This window comes from Amblyomma americanum, chromosome 4 (assembly GCF_052857255.1).
Source record: "Amblyomma americanum isolate KBUSLIRL-KWMA chromosome 4, ASM5285725v1, whole genome shotgun sequence".
NCBI classification, from domain to species: Eukaryota; Metazoa; Arthropoda; class Arachnida; order Ixodida; family Ixodidae; genus Amblyomma; species Amblyomma americanum.
Window position 1 is genome coordinate 121,234,986 of NC_135500.1, and position 25,775 is coordinate 121,260,760.

Genomic DNA, 25,775 nt, shown 5'->3' on the forward strand with positions numbered 1-25,775 from the left:
GGCTGGTGCATCTTGCACGTCGCTCTCATCTTCGGACGAGGCGTCTTTCTTCCTGCCGCTTGAGGCCTCTCGGATTATACATGCTTTATCATGCAAAGAAAGGAACTTGCGCTTTTTGCATGGCGTTGCCATGCTGGCATCGAGTCTAGCACACTAACACAAATGAAACACCGGACAATCACACTTTGTCGGGCTGGGTCTGCTGCGCTTCTCTGCCGATATGACGGATGGCGTTGAATAGCGCCACCCATTCGCACTCTACGCACTATGGGGCACACATCGATTCCAGCAAGTGTTTTCGGTGAAATTGGAACGTCATGAACGTACGGACGGGCAATGTTATGCTTGTTTTGTCGTAAAATAAATGTTAAGCCCATCTCCACTGAATAAAAATTTCGCTGAAGCGGAAACGCACTTGAAAAGGTAATTCGTTGTGGTGAGAAGTAGCATGCATTGTTTTCTATGGCTAGCTGACTGGGAATCTGAAATATTCCGTTGAAGCGGCGTTCGTTGTAGCGGGGTTCCACTGTATAGTAAAGTAGCTCGGACCAGCAAACATCCTTTACTATGTCGCAGTCTTTACTAGTATATCAGTTGTTGGTGATGGCAGGGCTTTGACTATGCTCCTCTATGGCTGCTTACGAATAGTGAAGTGTCGCTTTATGAAGCAAACACTCGGAAATGCCTTACATCCTGCTCATATCGCCCCTTTATGTGATAGTTATTTATTATCAGTTATCACATGTTGTTATGTTTTTGACATCATTTACATCTTGTGGAAGTACCACATTTACATGAATGCAATGTAGTGTGGCTACAAAAATAGTTTGATTCCATGTGAAAACCAAACCTTTCCGTGATCACGGCGGTGTCCTCTGTGGCTTCAGTGTCATTTAAGAGGAGTAGTGAAGAAGTGCGCGTGACAAAGTCAAGTGTGGCAAAACTGCCTACACAGTTCCGCCACGCCTCCTCTTCTTGCCAATGGTTCTCCGTGCTTCACGCTGCCGTGCTACGAACGCACGCAGTTTTCTTGCATTTTCTACCCCTACTGCACTTTGACTGGCTTTCCTTTGTCAGCGACTCGCGCCGCCTTCTTCCTACGTTCATAGCCAGCTGTTCACTATTTCCGGGCACGCGGCGCGCTTCGCCTCAAAGCCTCAAGGTCTTCGAGAAGTTGGCTTCTCCTAGCGGCTCTCTAGCTTGGTGGTGAAGCCACCTTAACGAGCACATTCGTATCTCTCTGTGTCGCGATCTTACTTCGCGTGTTCTGCGACGTCGTCGTTCCGCTGGAAGTAAGCACGTTACTACGGCCAGACGCTCTTTTCTAAAGCCGTTTCTCCGACAAAAAATTACTACTATAACAAAATAATGTACACAAAAAATGCACACTCCTCTCTGGAAGGCAAAATGCGACTGCAGCTTCACTTTACTAGATCTGAGTTTTTACTGTAACCGAGTTTACTATAGCGGGGTTCTACTGTAGAAGCCTACAATCGTTCTTGAGTTTCAGCCAAAGGATTGGTTTATACAGTGACATTCTCCAAATATTTTTAGCAGCCTAATTTATTTCTACTCGGAGTGCTATGTCCAGGGGCCAGATTAAGTAACTGTCAATTAGGAAAATTGTCAAAAACTTGTCACAGAGGTGTCAATAAGCCTCGCTCCTATTGATTGGTCGTGGCCGGCGGCCATATTGCCTTTTTGCGTCATGGGTGGCTGCAGATGATGTCACGGATGTGGCAGAAGTGGTGATGTTGCACACCTAATTATGCAGGCGGAAATTGACACTTTTTTGTGACAGTCTCGAGGCGGTCAATTTGACCGTTGCGTTATTGACAGAAAATGGCGGCGGTGTACGCGGCGATACGACTGAGGCGGCTGCGCTGGCGCAAGCAACGACGAAGGAGGGTGCACAAAGACGCGTTCGACTTGCTGGACGAGCTGTTTCGACGCCTTTTTCGACTGGCGAAGCAGACTGTGGAGTGGCTATGCGCCGAACTCGTTGATGAACTGGGAGGTTTGCGTGCGAGTGCGCTGTCGGTGCGGCGGCAGGTGCTGTGTGCACTGTGGTTCTTTGCTACCGGCGGCTTTCAAGCTGCCGTTGGTAATGAGGCGTACGTCTGCATCGCACAACCGGCGGTGAGCAAATGCGTACAGCGGGTGTTGGAGGCAGTTTGTAAAGTTAGTGCGCAGAAGGGGTGGGTGCCATCGTCACCTCTGTGACACACAGCTACATATAAATAAGACACGCTTATGCTGGCAAAGAACTTTATTTTTCCCAGCAAATCGCACTTCGTGGTCGTCTTCTGTTCCCCAATGGGAAAGAAACAAACAACCACTCGTCACATGCTGCAACACCTCACCTTTTGCCATTTTTGTCATCGATCTGAAGAACCGAAAAACACAGACTTCAACAAGTTGTCTTTGTCGATTTCGTACCAAGCGCTTCTTGCAAGTTCGCTCGGTAGGCACGTAGCCATCACTGCATTCGTTGAAATTTTTCTGCGCACTTAGGTCAACCGCACAGTAGCTTGATTCCAGACGCCGCGCAAAAAACCAATAACACGGCGTGAAACAGCTGCTTTCATGCAAAGCGGCATTTTTACTTTCGTCAGCACACCCCCGCGGCACCGAAAGTTACCCACCAGCCAATTTATTAACACAACTTTGAACGCTTTTTGTATTGCTTAATATTTTCTAACTTTAAACACAAAGTTTTGGCAAAATAAAATATTAGTTATTTTCATCGTTGCTCATTTCTTATTTCTTTTTACAAAGAATTAAGCAGACGATCCCTCGAGTGCTCTCGGGGTGCCGCCCTGCTGTAATTGGCTGATTCCTCGTTGCGTCACGTAGTGATGTCTCATCGTGTCGTCATTTTGACGTCACTGTCAATAACTTGTGACAGAATTTGTCACAGTTGCGTAATCTGCAGCGGCAGCTTCCCCTGAAACGGCACAACACACTATGCCATTCCAATCTTTAAATCTCGTCAGCCACCCTTCACTGCACGAGAAACATTCGATGCCAAGCTGCAGAATAAATTCTCCTGCTTTCGCGCGAATGAGTGGCCCGCTGATCGGAATGTTTTCACTGCGGGCTCTCCGCGGCCAAACGACTAGGAACTTCTCCAGATCTTTGTGGTTGGCCACCCGCAGTCGTTTTCTTTGAGGGCCAAAGCATGATGTCCCGAAAGCCTGCCGCAGCTTATCCTTGTCCTGAAGTATCCTCGTGAGGCTGCTCTTGGGGACGGCGTACTTCGTCGCAAGCACCGTTTTTGTGAAGCTACCACACTCGTAGTCGTTGATTATCTCCATCTTCCTTTCCAACGTAAGGGCATTGTGAGGTCGCTTCTGCGCTGCTATCGGATGCTGACTTCACGACGAAATGTCGCAGACGACGCTGAACAGCAGATGTAAGGCTTAAGCCTAGCTGAACACAACTGCAAGCACACCGTGACACAGAAAGCAAGCGATGCGGTTGCAGTGTGCGAGAAAACTGGAAACGTCCAGGGAAGGGGGGGGGGGGGGGCAGGGCAGTGATGCGTACCGCGATGGGGCTGCGCGTGCACGTCAAGTTGCGGTTTCGAGTCTATTTTGGGTTCCGTTTATATGGTGGTTGAAAAATTGGAGTTCCGGTTAAGGAGATTTTTTTTTTTTTACATTGCCTTATTAAAAACCAACCAACTTGCGAGTCGTTTGTTCCATTTAAGCGTTGATTCCATTTAACCGATTTCCGTTTATCGAGATTCTACTGTACATGAAAATCCATGAAGCCATTGTCATCCTATGCTTTCTGGAAAGCAGAGCAGTTGGGTCAAAAGACACTTTTGAGAGAACTGGCATTTTCACAGACATTTCAGACATTTTTTTTTTGGCTATTTAGTATCACAAAGACGTTTTTTAAAGTCACTTCTGGCTGTGTTCATGGAAAATTTTTCGGGATGTAATTTTAAAGACTTTACAGATACCAAATCTGGTGTTTTCTAAAATTTGTTAGTTTTTTGTTTAGATTTTTGCGATTTGATCTTTATGTCCCCCCTTTAATTAACTCTGTCCTGTGCTAGCTGCGGCCAGCTTATCCCCGCAGACTTCCTAATCTCATCCGCCCATCTGGCTTTCTGCTGCACCCCACTACACTTGCCTTCTCTGGGATGGCTCTCCGTTGCCTTGAACATGTATGCAGATATGTAGTTTACTGCAGATTGGATTAGTTGCCACAGTAATATTAAGGATTCCTCATGGGTTTTTTTCTTCTATTAAGAAGAATGGTTAAAACGACGGCAAGAGATCACGAAGCACGGATCTTATTTGTTGCCTGTAAGTCCAAGTGTTGTTCAGTAGGTGTGTGTAGAGTCATTGACTCATACCGCTGTTCTTGCCTGCTTTCTCGACAAGATGGTGGAAAGCTGTGGTTGGCCTTATTCTGGCTTTTTTGCTTCTCAGGGGACAATGGAAGAGAAGATCTACGACCGTCAGGTGACCAAGCAGTCGCTCTCGTGCCGTGTGGTCGATGAGCAGCAGATCGAGCGGCACTTCAATGCCGCCGACCTCCAGGAGCTGTACAAATTTGATCCAGATAAGAAGAGCAATCGGCCCACACCCATGTTGCCTAAGGTATGCACCACTTTTGCACATGCTTTTAAAGTGTTGCGCTTGAAATTCGTGCCGAGCTTTTCTGTACAGTCCAGCCCACTAATAATGGCCGCATTTGTAACGAATGCTTGCTTATTACGAACGAATTTGAATGAACGGTCAGCATATGTATTAGGGCAATGGCATTGCATCTCAGATACAACGAACCAGTGTGGCCTCACACCTCTGTTATAGGGAATGAGGAGGCACTGAGAACTGGGCCCTGGAGCAGAAAACCTCCATTTTTCTCTGGAGCAGAAAGCGATGACCACCTCCAAGTGCCCATGACATCACCTCCCCCCTTTCTAATGAAAGAATGCAACCCCAAAAAAGCAAAAAAAAAAATTACAAGCTGTATGGAATGACTACAAATCATTTTCTCAGATACGGCTGTCGAAAACGCATGCCTTGAAAGAAGCTGATGAAAAGTGCAGTAAGCTTTGAGTTACCATCCTTCAATGCCTGAGCATGGAAGGCAGCAACTAGCGGGCACCGTGCGAAGAATAGCAAGACGCAGGGCTTTTGAAGCTACATGCTCGTGCGCATGACACAAAGGACTGGACAATGCATGACATTTTGATTGATGAGTTTGCCACTAGGCATGCATTTGCGGAGTGGCTTCAGAAAAAAAAAAATTGGAAGATCCTGTTCGCATTCGACAACCGTGCGGCGCACCATGTGCTGACTTTTCTGACTGCGGCAACCACGCACTTTACCAACTAACGCAATGAGCCAGAGCTGCTACTTGACATCAGCATAATTCACATGCTCGAGGCATTCTATCGGCGCCCCGTCACCAGTGCATACTGAGCAATTAATAATAATGATAGCAATAATGATAGCAATTGACTGACAAGGTGCCGACATCAGGTGACTGCGACGTGCATCAGCAGTTGCTTCCGTAAGGCAGAATTTGTGATCCAAGGAGCGATGCCGGATGCTGTTGAACACCTTCGTTATTGATCACCTACGTTATCGAGCACATGCTTGTTGGTGGCTTTATTTAGAGTGAATTTTTTTCCGGGGGGAGGCCAGCGTGGGGTGCGGGTCCGGGTGCTGACATATACGAAGCAACATACACTATACCTATATTGCGCATTATGACCTTTGTGGAGTTCTTTAAGTCGCGCTCGCGAAATCCCCGCGTAATTTGCGCACCCCCTTCTTCGAGCCCTAATTTCTGTAAAAGTGCTCAAATTATGCGCATAAATACGTTATGTGCCGCTTTCATAAAGCAGCTTGTGGGCAGCAACGCTGTCGGTGAGGGGCATGTGACTGCTTGGAGAGTGCTTCAGTAGGGTCTAGCTTGAATAAACACACGCACATAACAAGTTTACACTGTGTGACTATTTTTGCTGTAACACGGGCAGTCCACTTAGTACGAACCTCAGATACAACGAACACAATCCACACAACTGTCAGGTTCGTTATTAGTGGGCTCGACTGTAATGCCATAGGAAAGTATGCTAAATGCTAGGCTCCCATTTGGCTGCCTGTGTAAATAAGAACTGTTACAGATAACTTCATTTTGTTAGCCATACTAGTGATATCCGGACTTCTGCTCAGACAGAAGTGTCTCATGCAGCCTTGTGAAAAACACATTCCTTTCGACCCAGCTTGCTTCTCAAAGGAAATGTAGTTCTAGATACTGAATAAGTCTATAGATTTGTGAAAGAAGCAGATGTTCTAAACAAACTTTAACACTTTGGACATTTAGTTCCTCTGCTCCAACAGAGAGCCATACCGTATTTACTTGTGTAACTTGCGCAATTTTTTTTTTTCATTAAGGCCTCAAAAAGAGGTGCGCAAGTGACGTGAAAATTTTCTGAACCCGTCCTAAAAACTTCAAAGGTCATAACGTGCAGTATATACTGCGCAGACCATTTATAATGTAACCGCTTATAATGCGGGACCGCTTTGTATGCGCCTTTTTGTGACAACCGCTTTGCTTCCCATAGAGTTCAATGTATTGGCGTAGCGCTTAATATGCGGCAGCGCGCAACCAAAGACTGTGTGTAGTGCGGTTTTCTGAAAGCCTGGCGGCCCACGTACCGGCGCGGGCCCATGGGTACCAGCGGGCGTGAGGAGTGTGGTCCCCAGATTGCACAAGAAGGGAGCAACAGGCGGGGTGGGGGAGCGTTGTCAGCGTGATTCAATGCAAGGCTGAAGGCAGGAGAGGATAGAAAAAAAATTCCCAAAGCAGGCGTTTTTCCTCTCACTCTCCGATGCGCCTCCGTTGGGCACACGGATTGGACAAAACCGGGAAGCATGTGATGGCACGGCCAGACAAGCGTTCTGGAGCGGTGGCCGCAACCTCATGGCATGACACTGCAAGCGCTGCTTGTACCACGCGCACGTGCGGCAGTGTCTTGTCACGCCTGAGTCCATGAGAGCAATATGTGTCGTCGCGTGTAGCGAAAAGTTGACAACGTTGGCGTTCAGTTGAAAACGTGAGCAAGTTTACCAGCCTCGGCTGTGTTCAGTTCCTATGGCATGTGCACCTCCGAAAGCCAGGAAACGGCAAGCTCTTTAAACCAAGCAGAGCATTGTGAGGCACGTCGAGAGCGGTTTTAAAAAGGCTACGGTGGCAAAAATGTATGGTGCCGCCGACACTACTGTGTCTGCCATTTGGAAGAACAGCGACAAGTTGCGACAACAGCTGCAGGAAGACTCCGCATTGCTTGCAAGGAAGTGGATTCGTGCGTCTAAGTACGAAGATGTCGCCGTTTTGTTTGCACGGTTTCGCGAGGTCCGTACCCAGAGCGTTCCTGTAAGTGGCTCGATATTGCAAGCCGAGGCCAGGTGCCTTGCAAACATTTTGGGGCATGATGGTTTCAACCCATTGAACGGCTGTATTCAGCGTTTCAAGGACCGGCACGCGATAAGCTCGTCGTCGTCTACCCCGATGGCGTTGTGTGTGAAGTAGCCGCCACAGTTGAAGACGTCGTGATAGCGGTGTGCAGTCGCAATGAGCCTCTATCTGAGGATGAGCCTGACGAAGTGAGTCAAAGTGCAGCAGAAGTTTCATGCAAAGACGCGCTCGACGGTTGCAACGAACTGCGCCTCTACTACACTCAGAGAAACCTCAGCGAGCAAGCACTCAAGTGCCTCACTGTTTTTGAAGATGAAGCCCTTAGCAATGCAGTTCAGTCGCAGCGCCAGACTAAATAACATTGTTCTTTCATTCATTACCATGCTTCAACAAAAAGATTAAAAAACGTCTTTGTTGCCTGTGATTGCAGTGTTGTGCGTCCGATGCGTTGTCAAGTACACTTTGAAAGGTAGGCTGGCTGTTCTAAAAATGAGAATGCATGGAAAAGCTGCGTTTTGGTTACAGTGCAGTACTGTTTATAATGCAGGATTTTCGCGACACCCGTGGTATGCGTTATAAGCGGTCTATGCTGTACTGTATATTGCCGCCTATACGTAGACCACCCCCATCTTGCACCCCTCACAGGCCAAAAATAAAGTTGACTCCAAATTTAACATGCATACCCCTCGCACCACACCCCACGTTATCTAGTTCCCCGCCGGATGGCATAACGGCGTGTGCGCAGCTCAAAAGCAATAAAAGCACAATGATACAATCGCAAAGCCAGCGATGGGAGGCAAAGGAGATGACGGTTGATAAAACGATGCCTTCGCGTGTGGCTGAGCAAGTTAGCGGCAAACCGAACAGCCAACTTTTTGTTAGTTTCGGATATGGATGCGTACGCAACTGTTCGTCCAGGAAAGCGGCCGCCAGTGGGAGTGAGCCGGGTAAACAGCGCGCTTTTCGTGCCTTCGTTACTCGCACAGTTCACAACCACACACAGCGATACGGCCACACCAATCTTCCCACTGGCATAGCAGAGAGCGCAAAATGTGCAATTAGTTTATTTTTTTTTTTAAATCCAGGTAAAAAGTTGGGGGGTGTGAAAATTATGCACGGGGGCAAATTGCGCGAGTAAATACAGTATTTACCCTGTGTTGGGTGCATTATAGCATAGCCACTAAAATGAACACAACGGCAACTGTCACAGGAACACTGTGAAGATCTGTTGCTGCTGCTGCTGCTGAACGAGTGCGTCTCCCCTTGAGGTCCCCGTGCTCCATTTTGTTTTCCTCTCTTTCTGCAGGATCGGCTTCTTGCAGAGCTGCTGATTCGCAACAAGGACTGGATTGTGACCTACCATGAGCACGACTCTTTGCTTCAGAATGTCACTTCAGAGGAACTGACCGAGGAAGAACGCAAGTTGGCCTGGGAAGAATACAAGGATGAGCGCGAGGGAAAGATTAACAGTTTGAATGACGTCCGTGAGTCTGCATTGCATTCTTTTTTTTTCCCTGGTTGCAGTGATGCTCTGCTTTTCTGGAAAATGGCAACCCCAGTCCAGTCATAGTAATCTGGTTATTGCATAAGCATGCATGATGGCAACCTTGGTGGCTGAGGCATAGGATGGCACATGTGTCAATCTGTTGGTTTTCTTGGCATCGGTTTTTCCTTCTAAAACAATAATTTAGCTGTATCAAGTAACAATCATCTACAGTTATAATATTTTTGTTAAGAGGAATTCTCGGATAAGGTGAACAGTGCGAGACCAACTGGTTGGTTTTCAATAGGAGTCAACTGAAATATAATCCGCTTAGGGCGAACTGTTTCATGTGTGCTTTGGTTAAGACAAACTTCGCAGCGACTGCCGTTGTTCAAAGGCACTAGTGGGGCATCCTTGTGTCTCTCTCAGGGAAGGAAGAGGCTTATAAAACTTCTGTGGAAGAAAGCGCACCCCTACAAGACAGCTTCTGCATACCTTTCACATAAATGTGTAGGGAAGCTGTCTCGCAAGAATGCGCTTTTTTGGGGGGAAGCTTCCTTGGTGGTGCACAAAATGGAGAGCCCCTTCAAGTATGCCTGTGCTCAGTGCGGAGATCTGACCACGTGCACCAATGCACGTGCCCCAAGTGCCGTGCGTTGCCTCCAGCGTACTACAGGCGCGTAGGCATCGAGTGCACATTCTCTTTGTCTTGGGGCTCAAAGTTTGGTCACAAGATGTGCAACTTATGCACCAGCACAGTTTAGCTCAGTACAGAGATGGCCAGATACCAGTGCCGCGTAATCATTACCTCCGGCAAACGGAAAGTCATGTGGGGCTCCTACATTTAGAGTTAATAGCAGCTACGCTGTGGAAGGCACGAAAGGGATGCACAGCTACCCAGTGGAGAGAAAGAAGAAATCAGAAATAAAGATTTAAAAAAATCACTCTTATAAAAGAACGTGAAAAGGGGTTATTGAAAAAATAAAATTTTACCGCTGCAGTTTTCAAGTAAGATTCAATGAAAAGAGTTCAACTTAAGGACAGCGCAGCGAGCGACGGAAAAAAAATCATAAGTGCAACGTTGAGATAGAAAGAGGGCAGAGTCGGTCAAAGATCAAACACGGGTTAATGGCATCCTGGTCGGAATCAAGCTTTGGCATGTCATGTAATGCGAAGGCAATATAGCCGATGATCTCTAAAGGTTACAAAGTGGATTCCAATGGAAGGGAAGTGTAGTAGGGGGCGGCAGAAAGTTACGTGGCTGGATGAGATAAGGAAGTTTGCGGAGATCAGGTGGCTGCAGCTGGCACAGGACAGGGTTATTTGGAAAGGTATGGGAGGTGCTTTTGTCCTGCAGCGAGTGTAGTCAGGCTGGTGATGATGAATGTGAGCTTGTTTTAAGCCCTCACTCTTCAGCTCACTTCATGCATAGTGAAATAAATGCTCTATTTGCCAATACCCTCTTTCTGAAAGGTCATTTTTTTACTGTTTTCAAGTAACTTTTATTTGGAACCATCTTGCATGCTCACATATCTTTTAACATGAACTCCTGATAACACGCACACATTTTCATGGTCCGTACCCGCCGTGGTGGTTCACTGGTTTTGGCGCTCGGCTGCTGACCTGAAAGACGCAGGTTCGATCTCGGCCGCGGCAGTTGAATTTTGATGGAGGCAAAATTCTTGAGGCCCGTGTACTCAGCGATGTCAGTGCACGTTAAAGAACCCCACGTGGTCGAAATTTCAGGAGCTCTTCACTACGGTGTCTCTCGTAGCCTTAGTCGCTTTAGGACGTTAAACCCCCATAAACCAAACCAAACCATTTTCATGGTCCCTTAAAGTTTATCCTAAAGAGCATCTGCTGTATATTTTTTTGGTTTGAGTTCTGTTATAGCTTTAAACTGATGTAGCTTTTTTACCCTTGGCATTACACATGGCTTTATTTTTAGGGGCAGAGGGGAGACAAGTTATCTTGCTAGGGGGCAGTCAACAGGGCTAGTGAGCACTGCCCAACACAAGAACTAAGATTGCAGGAAGTTTGTAAATGTGTATAAGTGCTGCAATGCTACCAGCTTGCCAGTGCAGTCAATGTGAAACCATTTTGCATAAGCTTGCGCATGCTTTCTGTCCCCAGCCGCCATGATGGCTCAGTGGTTATGGCACTAGGCTGCTGACCCGAAAAACGCTAGTTCGATCCTGGCCGCAGAGGTGGAATTTCGATTGATGCAAAATTCTAAAGGCCCGTGTACTGTGCGATGTCAGTGTGCATTAAAGAACCCCAAGGGGCCAAAATTTCCGGAGCCCTTCACTACGGCGTCTGTCATAGCCTGAGTAACTTTGCATGTTAACCCTTTGACACGCTATGTACACAATTGTGTACAAAGCAAACCCGCAGCTTTTCTTGAGTGATTGCACCTAGCAGTGATTTCTTTATTTCAGATTATTTTTGCATCTTTCATGTGGTAAATAGGGTGGTTTTTTTATACTGTAATAGGGAATATAGTCAGTAAAATTTTGCGAAGCAGCGAGCACGGCGGCATGTCATCCGCCATTGTTGTGAAGACATATTTTGCCACCAATAGAAACATCATTCCTTTTTGGTCACAATTTCAAGCATAATGTGCACATTTGAAATACAAATTATTGCCACAATCCTTCGGGTGTTTACTTGATAGTTCACAGCATTTCGATGTCACTATTTTCATCAGTTATGGCACTTTGTATGAAATTTTGCACATCCCTGCAGTAAAATAACTGTACTAGTATTTAGCGCTGGCAAACTAAAAGATGGTCATTTGAAATGGTCTTTTTAATGCCTGAATACACTGTTTAGGCAGGAAAACGTTCCTTTTCAATGAAACAAAAAATGGCGTTTCAAAGGGTTCAACCTCCCCAAAAACCACAGCTTCCTGTCCCCTGACTGTGAATCACGCCCACTGCATTTTGATTCTAAAATGCACACAACTTCAGCTGTCCCAAAATAGGAGCACCTTTGGAACTTGCCACAATATGGCATTTCCATGCCATATAGCAGGCTGCACCTAGAGCTCTAGTTGAGCAGCCATGCTTGCAGCAACTATTCTTGAGCTTTCTGGGAAGCAGCAATTTAAGCCACATGCTACTGTGTTAGCGCTAACCTTTATAAGCAGGCAGGGTCAACAAAGAGCTTGGCGTGGATGACACCTCTCACATATTTTTAGAAGCTGGTGTCACTTGAAGAGAAGTCGAGAATGGTTCCTAGAGGAAAGTGTCGTGTGCTTGTTTCTCTGGTGCTGCAGGTTTATTTTAGGGCTGTGCTGCGACATGTACTTTTTGTTGTATGGCAGTTGTGTCCTTGCAAGTTACAGCTGGGTTAAGGGTGACAGACTGGAATTCAACGGAAGGGAGGCTTAGGCAGCAGAAAGTTAGGTGGGCGGATGAGATTAAGGTGTTTGCAGGGAGTGGGTGGTCACAGCTGGCACAGGACAGGGTTAATGGGACAGGCCTTTTTCCTGCGGTGGGCGTAGTCAGGTTGATGGTGAGGATGATGTAGAGGTTCCACGTGTACAGTAAGGTAGAAAAGTTGGTGGGTTCATTATGTTGCTACCGTCAACAGAGGTTGAGGCGAATGTTTTCTTCCCAGCTATTGTTCTGTTCTGTGTTGCATGAATCTCTGGGTAACAGACATTTCTCCTCTCTGTGTGTCACTGCAGTTGGAATTGAGACACAGGGCACTGGGCAGACCTTCAGGCTCGCTCTGGACCTCAATCAGATGATGGCCGACATAAAAGCCAAGGTAAGTGCACCAGTATCTCTCGGCATACATTCCACCTCCTGCCATTGCTTGGGCTGGCCTATCTTCTCAAATAACATGCATCAGGTACATGTTTCTCTGCAAGTTGTCTTGTTAAATTGAAGATTAGCTAAATCGAAAAAAAAGTCAGTTATATCTGAGAGTGGGAGAGGAGCAGGTGGTTAGTATGGTGGTTAACGATTAGTACAGTATGTACATATATAAATTGGGCCATTGTAAATTAGCTTGGGTGTACTTTATTAGCAAAAAAATAAACAAAAAAATCTCCTGGCTTGGTGTTTAGTATCCAATAACTGCCATTTCTTTGAATAGAATGTTACTATAGAGTCCAGTAAACTACTTCAAGACATTTTCTGGCTTTGTTTGTAGTGTTACTGCTGAGCCTGAATGTAGTGAAGTAATGAAACTTGACAAAACTTAGCAAAACTTAGCAATACATGCGTTCACATGCTATGTTTATGGACATTCTGCTCATAGCCATGTGGGCTTTATTGTTATTTGATTGATTCTTGCAGTTTGGCTGAATGTTAGAGAAACTCAGTACTAGCCATAAATGACTAGTGTAGTGAGTTGCTTTTAACAAGGTCGATCACCACAACGCCTTTGTTACATGGATTTCACAAATACACGCCTTTCAGTGGGAATGCCATCAGGAAACTAAAAAACTTGATAATCCGAAGTGATTTGCTATGTGGTGTTTTATATATCTGGGTTTGAGTGTACCCACCGTTAATGCGTAACTCGTTCCACGCTTCGGCCACATCGGACGGAGTAGCAAGGTCTTCCTCCTCGTCGTTGGCACCAGCCTGTGCATTTTTGGCTATTCCGGCCTTTAAAAAGTAATTCGTGTTAACTTCTGCCCTGACCTCTTGCCAGGAGGCAGCAAGCATCTCTACTGCTTGATAAATGTCAATCTTCATCTCCCATTCCAGACGGATATCGAGAAGAATCTTCAGGATTAGTCAGCGCTGGTAACAGCATTTAAAACTGTTAAGGACCCCCTTTGTCCAGGGGTTGTATTAGGGACATGCAGTTGGCTGGGAAGTAGTGCAGTTCGATGTTTGACAACTGCAAGCCTTCGACATGGTGCGCTGAGCAATTGTCCAGCAGTAGGCAGAATTGAGGCCTTGCCACTTGACGTCTTGATTACATTTTTTTAACCACTCAGAAAATATTACCGAGTCATCCACGCTTTGGAGTTCACCCATACTTCACGGGCATTCGCTTCTTTCCCTTAAAACACCTGGGACGCGCACTTTTTCCAACAATTAGCGGGACTTGTCTGTGCTGTCGAGGTTGGCGCTCTGCAGAATCGTTATGCGAAGCTTGCTCTGCTTTCCGCCGCGGCAGTCATCGCCGTTTAAGGCTAGCGTGCGCCCCAGAAGCATTTGATAAAATAGAGCTGTCTTGTCGGCATTGTAGATTTCGGCCGCCTTGAAACGACTCAGAATTCCAGGCAGCTTGTCAGCTGCCCACGAAGCAGCAGCTTCGCTGTCTGCAGAGGCAGATTCGCCGCTGATGACTCTTCCGACAACACCGTGCCGGCTCTTGAATCCCTGCAGCCACCCATTGCTTCTTGAAGTCGTCATGGCCCAAGATGCGCGCAAAATCCTTTGCCTTCTGTTTTAATCATGCCATTTATGGGCACATTTCTGGCTCGCCTGTCCAGAAAACACATGAACACTGCCTTCTCCGCATCAGCGTATGTGGACAGCTTGTCTTTTTTTCCTCGAGCTTGTTCCCGACTCCACTGCGTGTCTGATGCTGTACTTCGCACTCAAAATCGTTGATGGGTGCTCGCTGGAATGCTGAAGCGGACGGCGATGTCCTTCTTCTCGCCCGCGAAGACTGCATTTAAAATTTCAAGTTTATCTTCAAAAAACAAATTTTTTCATTTTCTGGCAGTAGTACTCATCACGACCAACTGACGACGCAGTTACAAGCGGAGATGCACAATTATACGCTGACAGGCAGACCTAGCAGCTCCAAAACAAGGCGGACGAACCACCACCAGAACACAGCTGACACACGCACACGTGCAGACGCAGGACAACGCGCAAAGTGGCGAATACAACCCGTCGTCGTCCTTCTCCCTCCCCCCGCTCTGGTAATGAAAGAACGCGGCCATCAGCGTTGCTTTTAAAGTGAATTCTTAAAAAGAAAAGTGTCTAAGCCGTTGAAATACAGTTTTAGCATAGCGCAATCTGTGTTCCATTGCCATGAACCATATCTGCGCTGTCTGTGCATTAATGACCCTGAGGAGTGCACACCTGCCACTGCACAAGTGTAGTTAGGTCCCTGCTGAAGCAGATCACGATAGCGAATCGCGTTGCGCTTTTTCTTTCCAAACATCGTTATTAGGAACGGCAAAAGATGGCACACGGTTGCACGTCATTTTTTGCTGTATATAAGTCGCATCGACAAAAAATTTAAAAATGTGACTTGTCCGCAGGAAAATACGGTAGATACTGTATTTACCCCCCCCCCCCCCCCCCTTAAAATCGCATGTCAGGAAAACTTGGAGATTGCTTAAGCATTGCCTTTAACAGTAGAACGCGATAGCTTTATCTGGCCGCCACTGCTTATCGTCAGCCACTATCGACAGCCACGTGCTCGTCCACAGTTGCGCCATCATCCTCACTAGTGCTGCCGTTGTTGTTGCTGCTGCGATCCCACAGCACGTTCTAATGTCATCGTCTGCAAAATTCTGCACTTCGCAAACAGCCACCACACCTGTGTCGCCTGTTTCGAGACATCGAACTTTCGGCCCGGTGTAGTTGTTCATTTCTTCGGCATAAAAAATGATGGCTATCTAGAATGTAGCCATGAACGAGTGCCAGACGCTTGCCGGACCAAGAGCACAAATGACAATTGACGAAGCACTATATTAAAAGCAGGCAAAAGCGTGGCCAGCATTCATCAAATGCATCAAACAGAGCTAAGAAAAAGAAACTACACATGAGCGGCATCGGCTCTTCCATCAGCTGCTAACACTCCCTGGAAGCGTTGCCTATCCAAGTGGCCAAGATTATAACAATAACTCTTCCATCAACTATTGACACTCCCTTGAACGCAAAGTGCGCATTGGAAGTAAAAAATATATATATAAAATACTGTCTCGCATATATCCGTGGACACCTGAACCATGTCTAACGGAAGGGATAACCCACACCCTCCTTCATCCCTTCCCTTATGGGGCATATTGGGTGTCTATTATATATATATATATATATATATATATATATATATATATAGCACATTATTTCCTTTCCTCAAAAACCAATTATTAATTTTCATTTTTTGAACAAGCACACAAAATAGCCAAATGCTACTGGGTAGAGCCATAGAGCAAACACTAAATTGCAACCACATTTGTAGCATCTCTGACATCTCATTTGTCTTGCCTTTATTTATGGTGTCATGCTTTGGTTTCGTCCAGCCCCTCACCTTGGATTTTCAAGGTTTTAAAAAATGGGTCGACTTACAATCATGTAAGTATGGTATCTGCGCCACACAGTCATTTTTCTGCACCAAAAGACACTTTTCAGACTTAGGCCAATCACATCACTGTAATGTGATGACAATCCTTTATAGATTTTTGGTATGACACCTTGTTTATGCTTTACTGACTTAGCGCCGAAACAGACAGCACGCAGTAAGAGAGACTGGACAAGCATCGTTTTGTGGACAAGCTGTGGGATAAGCTGTGTGCTGTCTGTTTTGATGCTAAGTCTTTACGAAAATATGCACCAACTAGCCACCAGCAAGTATTACTATGCCTACTGACTTTGTAAAAAAATGAAACCAAACAAAAAAAAATGTTGTGAGAAAAAAGTGGCTGTCGGTTTAGCATTGCTAAGCAGGAAATATTGTGCAAAAGCACGGTGGGTCACCCAAATTTCAGGGGTGAGCCCACCCCATTCTGGGGTGCCCCACATCTGTTCCAAAGGTGGTTAAACTCAGTTTTAAAGTTTTTGGGGTGGGCCAGCTCCATGTTGAGAGTAGGTCAAGCCTGTCTTCACCTGAGCACACCCAGATTCTCCGGCAGTCAAATTCGGCCACTCCAAGGCCAATCTCAGGCGTCTTAACCATATTTTGGACATGCCTCCTGTGCCATACCATGTGTTGCCATCCTTACCCTTCCTTCGCTTCAGAGTCAAATTTCACATGGTTCTTGCCATATTTGGGTATGGGCCACGTTAAGGACATGCCATATATACGGGAACCCGCCGTTTTAGTTTTTATCTATTTTGGCCAAGGTCAAATTTCGGGAGTTCCATGCCATATTTGGGCATAGACCATGTCACGATATGCCATAATCACATCCCCAACCTTCAGGGCCATTGCCAAATCTCCTCACAGCTTTTTTTACAGCTGCTCCAAATTGAGTCACGTGTCCTGCCAGAAGGCTTCACACATCCCACGGCTTTTGCCGAGTATGCAGCTAGAAGTGCTTTCGCACTAAAAAAAAAAATAATAATTATATTTTCATCATGTATGCATTCAGAAATGTGGTTAAGGTTGAACTAGTCTTTTACCACATTTTTTAAGCCTGCAGGCTTTCCATATGAGGTGCAGAAGAGAGAAAAAAATTGTTGGAAAAAAAGAATTCTTCAGATATAATGCTGAAATTCTGTGCACTTAAAGGTGCCCCGAAACACATAATCAGTGCATTATTTTGCCTGTTGGTTGCATAGAATGAGTTATAGTGATGCTATTAGCATCAGTCGTATCGCATATACTCCTGTCTTTAATATTTTAATTAGCTCACAAAAACAAATTTATGGCACTGACGGTATCACCATACAGTGGCGGTTTTTAGCAGTGGATATGAAATCATTGGGTGGGCGCTTGATGAGTGGACAAACAGTAAATATACTGCAACTTGTGTTAATAAATAGAGATACGTTTTGTCAAGTTTTTGCATTTTATATTACATCAACAAAACCAACTTCTTTACCTTAGATAAAAGTGCTGTAAATTAAGTAACACAGAAATATACCACCAGAGGCCCTGGCTATTTTTTTGCTCTGGAGGACTCTGCGCCTCTCTCTACACATCCTACGACCTAGCACTCAACGCCTATGGCTACTCTCTATGCATCTGAGAACGGCTTTGTGGAATCGATCCGATCGAGCCATTGCACTCTACAAGTGTTCTTTTCGGTCCCAAGGAAGGATGCAAAGAAAAAAGTCATTCGTTTCACATTTAGCAGTGCACATTGTCGGCTTGTGGAGGATCACCGGGCGGCGGTGCCAGATGGCGCCACGCTCCATCAACAGCGCGCGCCTTGCTCGCCGTGACCACTCAGTGCGATCCTATTGGTGGGCCATGGTACGCGGTAAGCAGTAGCGCTACACTAGAAGTATCTAGTATCTTGCACAGGCCGTCACTCCGTCGCAGTATCTCGCGCTCGAGTGTGGATCCATAAGTCGGGGAATGTCACTGATCAGTGTTTCCTTCTGCATCGTCGACCTGACGATGAAGCATTGCTGGGTCAGCTGGGCATTTACGTGGTTGTTGTAACCATGAAAATGACGCTGCCAGTCTTGGCAAGAACGAGTTACAGAGATTAGGCTACCATGATGTGCAAACTTCTGCGACATGCTCAGATAGGCTGTTTTGATTGGTCCCGTCCCGTGTCGTCATTGGGAGAGTGAAATGGGAATGGGAAGCCCCACAAAAATCGAGTTGAGGGCAGAATTTTATTTGCTTGTATTTTGAAATTTCTTGAATTCTTGATTGAAATTTCTTGATTGAATAACTCCCGTTCCTATGCACAGATTCCTGTAATTCTTTTGAAGTCAGCATCTGTGTGATATAAAGAATCCATCCAAAGTATAACCGGCATCCGTTCAAGCAGTGTTTCGCAGCTCCTTTAAGTTTGAAAGCTTTATTACTAACATTGAAAAAAAAATGTTCATCAAATCCCATCAAGAAATAAGAAAGTTGAACCCGCACCCCTCCTTAGATGCCGTCATACAATTTGTGCCATAGCCAGAGTGATAAATGCAGTACTGTAATTGCTTATGTGATAAACCTACCCCCTTCCCCCCAACTTTGGAAGCCAAGGAGTTGAATTTTTTTTTTCCTCACATAATAAACACTCCCCTTCCTTTTAAGGCACAGTCTGCTGTTGATGATGACATCGAACACAAGCAGACGTCCCTTTTGGAATGGAAAAAGAACTAGGCAGTACTGTAAAGTGCTGTCTGTTGAACATCAGGACTACTGTACCTATGTACCTCACTCTAGGGTGTGAAGAGTCAGTAAGATTGTTCCGTGTGGAATCTGACAACCAAGAAGCCATGCCTGGTCACAGAGGGTTCTCTGTTCAATCTGTCATATTTGTATTGCAGCAACGTGTATCCGCTGTGCTTTTCTCTGAATGCTGTAAGTTGTGCTAGAGTGAACTCTAGTTGTGCTCTCTTTCAACAGCATTATGGGCTAATACATGATAAAACATGGTGATTTAAAATTAAAAGTTGACTACTCTCGAGCTCAGAAACTATGGTGAAGAGTGCGTTTTGTTTTATTTAGAAGCTGAGTCATGCTGAATGCCGTATTTATTTCACCAGCCTACTTTTTGTACCGTTTCTGCCCCTTCAGATTTTCTGTGAATATTTTGCCCTGCATAATAAATGCACCTTCAAATTTAAAAAAAAAAAAATTGGTGGTGGGGAAGTGCCTTAGTGCAAGTAGCCACTATTTTTTTTTTTAATGTGGCTGTTTGGGCTGGTTTCCACGTTTACTGCGACTTACTCGCACCCGCATCCTCCGTTATTCTCGAGGCGGCTGTGGAGTACACGATATCAGCCTGATCACTTGACATTGACAATGGGAACAATTGCTGGCGGAAATGTGGCACTCCTTGTTACTCGTTGCCTCGCCTTTGTTCTTATGCCATTCTGCCATGAGTTTTCACAGCTCATGCGCTGCAATCCTGCATGATCATCTTTTGGGAGCACGGAACCTCTAGCCTGACCTGTTACCATGATACTTCTTCCTCTGTTCACCGATGCAGTGTCCGTACCTGACTCCCAACCAACTCATCGATCAGCTGAAGAGGGCTTTATTTGCCTACCGTCACGAATTCCAAAACCGGCAGTTGAAAGCTTTCGAGAAAAGGGCTGAGGTGAGATTTCCTAGAGGGCTGCCAGCCAGTTCCTTATCATTGACCCTTTAACTGCTATTTCCATTGCTGCATTCTCCGCTCGACATTTCAGTTCCTCAAACTCAAGCAGCTGGTGCCCAACGAGATCATCGCACAGCTCACAGAGTCTGGTCTGGCCATCCAGCAGCTGAACCAAGTCCTCTCCAAGTTGGATGCACTAGGAAAGGTAACTAATATGGACTAAAGTCTCTAGATAGGGCACTAGGTACGTTTGTCAGTAAGTAGCGACAAGTTAGCCAAGCGTCTGCCATTTTACGCCCAACTTGCTCACCCAAAGGCTGCATTAATAACCACTACAGTAGAGCCCTGCTATAGTTAACTGAAACTGCATTCCATTTCGCTTTCCATAAACTACTGCATTTGTTTTTTTTTTTCGTAAAGACATCTTTAATGAAGAAATGGTTGTACTTCCCATGGAATGATGACATTGATTCAAACTCGTAATGCCGAAAGCCAAAAAGTACTCTGTCAGTGTATAAACAGAGTATATTGTGGTCTCTCAGTGTTATGAGGTAAGTACTAGGGGTAGGGAAACATAGTTGAGGGTTCGAGATGTTCAAGTGGACTGGCACGGTCAGGACCTTTGCTGAGCATTGGTGGTTGGCACAAGGAGAGCTCTTTGGAGAGGTCTTTGCACCACAGTGGTTTTTATGGGAACAGAGAGGACACATTGAAGTTGGCCTGTATCGACAGATTACCACATAACAGTGACAGAGATGCTACTTTCACTAAAAACGAAGCTTTTATAAGCTAGAAAAGGTGATAATAATAAAAAACAGGTTCCGCCACCACCAGCCATTCTCGCAAGCAAACTGCGGTGATGTCAGGACACTTTTTCTCTCGCGGATCCCTGAGGCTAGACTATGTCGCCATTCACTTCCAAGTGGTGACGGAGTCCTCTTCAGTCTTGATGTCACGAGCTTGAACTGAGTGGTAGGAAAATTTTTCCTTGCAATTTTCTTGGCATTAAATGCGTCTTTTGCTGCAGCGCAAACATCAGCGCAGCTAGAAAGAGTGTTATACAACCGATTTTGTAACTAAATACAAACAATGAATGGAGTCTTCCTCTGTGCCCCTTGAACCGAATCAATAGCAATGATGTTGATGAAACCCTTACTTTATTTGCAGCCACAACAGCAGCAGCCTCAACAGCAGCCTCAACAGCAGCAGTGGCAGCAGCAGCAGCAGCAGCAGCAGCAGCGGGCGCAGTACTACCAACAGCAGGCCTACATGCAACAACAGCGTACGTATTCACGAGTGCAGCCCCAGTACACTCAGCAGCAGCAGGCCCAGTACCAGCAGCAGGCACGGGCAGCACAGCAGCAAGCGAGGACAAGGCTGCCAGAGCCCAACGAAATCTACATAAAAGCATACAACTATGCCGTCCATCGAGGTATTGCAGCACAAATGGCACACGAATATGCCTTGACCCAGCAGAAGTTGGCGTACCAGCAATATATGAGGCAGTTTGGAGCCACCGTGGAGCCTGTGTCCGTGCCTGTGATCTCCGAAGTGGACGATGACACACACGTTGCAGGCTCGTCCACTGCAGCGGCAGGAGCGGGAGGAACGCGACAGCCGTCGTCGTCATCAGTGGTCATCACCGAGGTGATAGATTGAAACTGACTAATGCCGTTTGACTTGCTAGCATATGCATAACTGCCTGTGTGTGGCTGTCATACTGCAAGGAGGAGCTCTTTTGGCTTTCTGAGCTTCTGTCGGCATCTTGTGATTTTGGAAGTAATTGACTGAAGTTGCTGCATTTCATTTATAATGGACACAGCTGGCGTCATTGTTACAGCGCCTCAGCAGTGTTAGCCATAAACACATTGGCCAAGTGTATTGGGCGCTGTGTTTTGCTGTTGTACCATTCGTGCTAAACTAAGTAGGCACAGAGTCATATGTATAAGGTTCCAGTGTAAGAAAGTGTTTCTGCAGCTCTGTGAATAATGTGTGACATCTAATACTATACATCTTTTGAGGCATACTCCTTTCTTGAAGTTGTGGTCATATATATGTGAATGTCCATGCTGTTCATATGAGGTTGAAAGGCATTTCAAGGGCGCAGTTAAGAGCCCTTTCACTGGTTGTCTAAAGCGGTGGGCAACATTGTTATGGTGACACTACTAAGAAAGAATCTCCCACGCACTTAGTTGCTTTGTTACTGTATTGTATGCACATTTGATTGCTCTCACGTGAAGAGCAGAAGTGTTGTTTATGCTCGCATACACCGTACAGTTCTTTGTAGTGTTTGTTTAGTTCCTGTTTCCATTTTTTTTTTTTCAGCATTCTAAAGGGTGTTCTATCTGTGGAATTTTAGCTGAGATTCATGAGAAATATTTAATTCGTGACAATTTAACATAAGGCAGTATTATTGGCAGCAGCTTACTCAACTAGGGAGTATTTTTGTTTGGCAAAGTGTGTTTCTGTAGCACTGGAGGTACATAAGTTTCCCAATTGAAAATTCTAGTATGTCAGAAGATATCCCAGGTAGTACAAATACTGGCAAGACGGCTTTAATACTGAAGCTTTTATCTTCATACCAAAGAAAGCTATGGAAACAGGAGTTATATGAGATTACAAGTGCTTGTGCACGCTCATTGTGAATTCGGCTATGCCAATTCTGTAATCATAGCAACAGTGAATGAGTAAGCACCTTTAAAGCAGGAAGGGGTCCATACTGCACACATTTTAATTCTAATGTGCTTTACTTACCACATGTAAAAGCATTTCGAATAAACCTGCTTCTTTGATATTGGGCTACTTCAGGTTTCTGTGCATCTGATTAAACTTTGCTTGTACTTCCTGTGATAGAAAAGGCAATTTGATTAAATCTGGTCATAAATTATTTAGGCACACAAAAATACTTGCATTGTGTGGCTGCCACCAATAATATTTGTTTCATTGTTGTGAACTTTGCCAGTCCTTTGCTAGCGTGGGCTAAGGTGCATGGCATGGAGATTTTATGTTGCAAATTTAGGAAATGTGAATTTGAACCCGCTTTGCATCTAGATACTGAGTTCCAATAAGTTTGGATCTATGCTTTACGTAACTGTACGAGCTTCATCTATTGCACTCCTTGCCACATTTTTTTTTTCTTTTAGTTTTAAATGATTTTTGTATTTGTGCATTTGTAAGCAGTATATTGTCTTTTTTTTTTATCACAAGGGTTTGTGCTATAGGGGAATGTCTGTTTGTAAATATTCTGGTGAAGCCACAGAGTATCAGCATTTGATGAAAAGATCATTTGGTGATGCTTAGCCTGACAGCTTTGTCTACACAGTATGCTTGCTGCAGTGTTGAGAAACCTGTTTAATTTTTTTTTCTTACGAAAAGACATGCGAAGTGTGAAAGTTATATATATATGTCTTTTTTTACTATTATTCAAAAGAAAACTCTTGTTTCAGTTCTGTGTGGCACACATTTGTAACAGCCCAAAACTGCAATTGGAAGTTTTTGTCGCAGAAGCCTGGCTGTTTGACTTTTTACTTCATTTAGTGATTTACGTTCCTGTATTTCTGGGACTCATGCAAGCAAGCATGTATGTGTTTTTAGGTAAAGCACACAGTACTGTGTGTGATTTGATCAATAAAGTACCGTGGGTATTGCAGAGAGTAGCATTTTTTTTTTCACTTATGAAGACCAGTTCCGTTCAGGAATTTTTGTGACAGTGATGCATGTTGTAAGTGCAGACAGATTTTATTGCACATTTTCAGGGTAACCTTTATGGCTAAGTTACTAAAGGTTATATGCCTCTATTTTATATCTGTTGCAACCAGTGGTCCTTAAAAGCATCAGCGTGTTTCTCACAGACGTTGAGAGGTGTCAGCAGCGTAGAAATGATTGATCAGCTTAGTGCAAAGCAGTGACTCACACTGTTAAAAAGATTTTCAGTATCGTTCTCAACAGTCGTGCGTCTTCTGGGGTCTAAAATATACTTGAGGGAACAAAACGCATGTCTAAGTGGAACTTGGAGGCGCCAGCAAGGCACCAAACTGTTGTATCAAGGATGGCCTATGCTGCAATGAATGATTTTAAAAGCCTTGCCAGCAGATTACTTACAAAGTATCGCTAAGGACATCTGCGGGCACACATCTGCCAATTAGCTGCAACCCAAATCGCGCTACGATGCGCTAGAAGACGCATGGCAGTTTGTCCGAGTTTTATAAAAGCACAATCTGCTATTAAGACAGGAGTGAGTGTTGCGATCCTATATTTAGAAGCCTGACAACAAAGAAAAGGGGAGAAAGTCGGTTCCACGTGACACGTTTTAGGGTCTGTTCTTGTCCTACACATGCGGCTGACTTTGGCGTGCTTGAAAAGAGAGAGGAAAAGGAAGGCTTCTATAGAACTTGGCCAACACCATCTAGAGTCGGCTCGGCTTGAATAGGCAGGCTTCATTACGTAACGCTGCCTGGATCTTTCCTCCATAGCGGGCGCACTTCTGCCACTGCGCAAGCGCAGTTTGGTCAAGATGGCTCATCGCGCAGTCCCTTAACTCTCTAGCCCATAGAGCTTTCCTTCCTTCATGCCCTCGCCATACCAGTAAAATAAAGTTCATTCCATGCAGGTTCATTCAAAGCTCTTAAGAAAAATCTGTGACAGCCACCTATTACTGCGCCTGGGCATATATTTTTGAGGCCGTTGCAGCTGTAAACACACTAAGAAGTTGCACAGTTGCCATGATACTGGGTGCATAGTGCCAAGAGACGACGCTAGTGTCAGGATCCTGTGCACCAACCGTCATTTGCTTCACATCGTGCTCATGCAGCGCTACTCTGCGAGTTTGATGCATATGCAGAGGCTGGACAGCCACCATTTTGATACAAACACGATTTTCTGCATATTGCTGCCCCAAATTAAATTGGCTGAAACTGTGCCAAAGGCCAGACGAGCCCATCCAACACATAGGAGGTGTTGGCCTGATGCGGTTTTACACCAAGCATGTTACGACTTTCTGGTTCTTGTGGCAGCCTGCGAATGTTCAAGATTTTGAATAGTTTGCGAATATAGCGGTTGGTATTCGATTCAATCCGCACCGCACTTTAATTATACGACTCGTCTGAGTATTTGGAAATTGCATAATTTCTTGTCTATCGAACTCGCTGCTCACCATCACGGCGGTTCCATATGGCGCTCGCTTAGTTGCAGCATCTCGCACTTGTCACACTAGATAACAACTTGCTCTCTCTTCGTAGCATCGTTAGCCATCACCTTGAAAAAGCTCATGTGCGTAATGTTAGGCCTCGTATGAAGCCAGTGCGTTGACGTCCTTCGAGAGCCGGTGCAGTTGGCACAGGCGCTGTGCACTTGTGGGTTAGAAAACTACACAGCACGTGGAGGAAGGAAAGAACTCAGGAGAGACTGTTACATCACATTTTTTGAAGCCGGCTCTCCCGTGCGTCCCCCCTACTTGGCCGTTGTCTCAGTGTGCTTGCGTATGCAGAGCAGACAGTGCAGCAGATGATGCCGGCGGCCAAATACTCCCAGTAGTCTTTGGGAAAGCATGTGACTTCCGGCACACTTTCTGGCGTGCAGCTCGGATAGCGAAGGCCTCTCCAGAGTTTTCTTTCCTCCATGATACAGCACCACGCGGCATGTCATAGTGTCAGACCACCACTTCATCGGCGGGTAGCAGAAGATGCATAGGCAAAGCAGGCCTACTAGTGCCTCGCAGCCGTGGCCTCGTGGTAGAGCACCCGCCTCGGCTACGGGAGGTGGTGGGTTCGACTCCCGCCACCGGCCGGTTACCCACCGGTTTCCTCAAAATGGGTGCAAGCCATTCCCCGGCCTGGTGCTCGACTTCTCAGGGTGCATGGTTTGGAAAAGGAGCCCGCGCCATCAAATCCTAACACTGTGTGAGGCCGAGTTCAAGGCACT

General features: G+C 45.7%; 1 protein-coding gene across 2 annotated transcripts in view; it reads left to right on the forward strand.

Annotated features, from left to right (window-relative positions):
• LOC144128303 (uncharacterized) overlaps positions 1-23,505 on the forward strand; it is a 102,432-nt gene extending 78,927 nt beyond the window's left edge. For both annotated transcript variants that reach the window (XM_077661619.1, XM_077661620.1), the window contains exons 21-26: positions 4,446-4,616; positions 8,753-8,930; positions 12,621-12,703; positions 19,746-19,856; positions 19,948-20,061; positions 21,024-23,505. In XM_077661619.1, coding sequence (XP_077517745.1) covers positions 4,446-4,616; positions 8,753-8,930; positions 12,621-12,703; positions 19,746-19,856; positions 19,948-20,061; positions 21,024-21,515 — 1,149 coding nt within the window. In that variant the 3' untranslated portion in view covers positions 21,516-23,505. The remainder of the gene's footprint in view (positions 1-4,445; positions 4,617-8,752; positions 8,931-12,620; positions 12,704-19,745; positions 19,857-19,947; positions 20,062-21,023) is intronic.
• Positions 23,506-25,775: the final 2,270 nt, after the last annotated feature.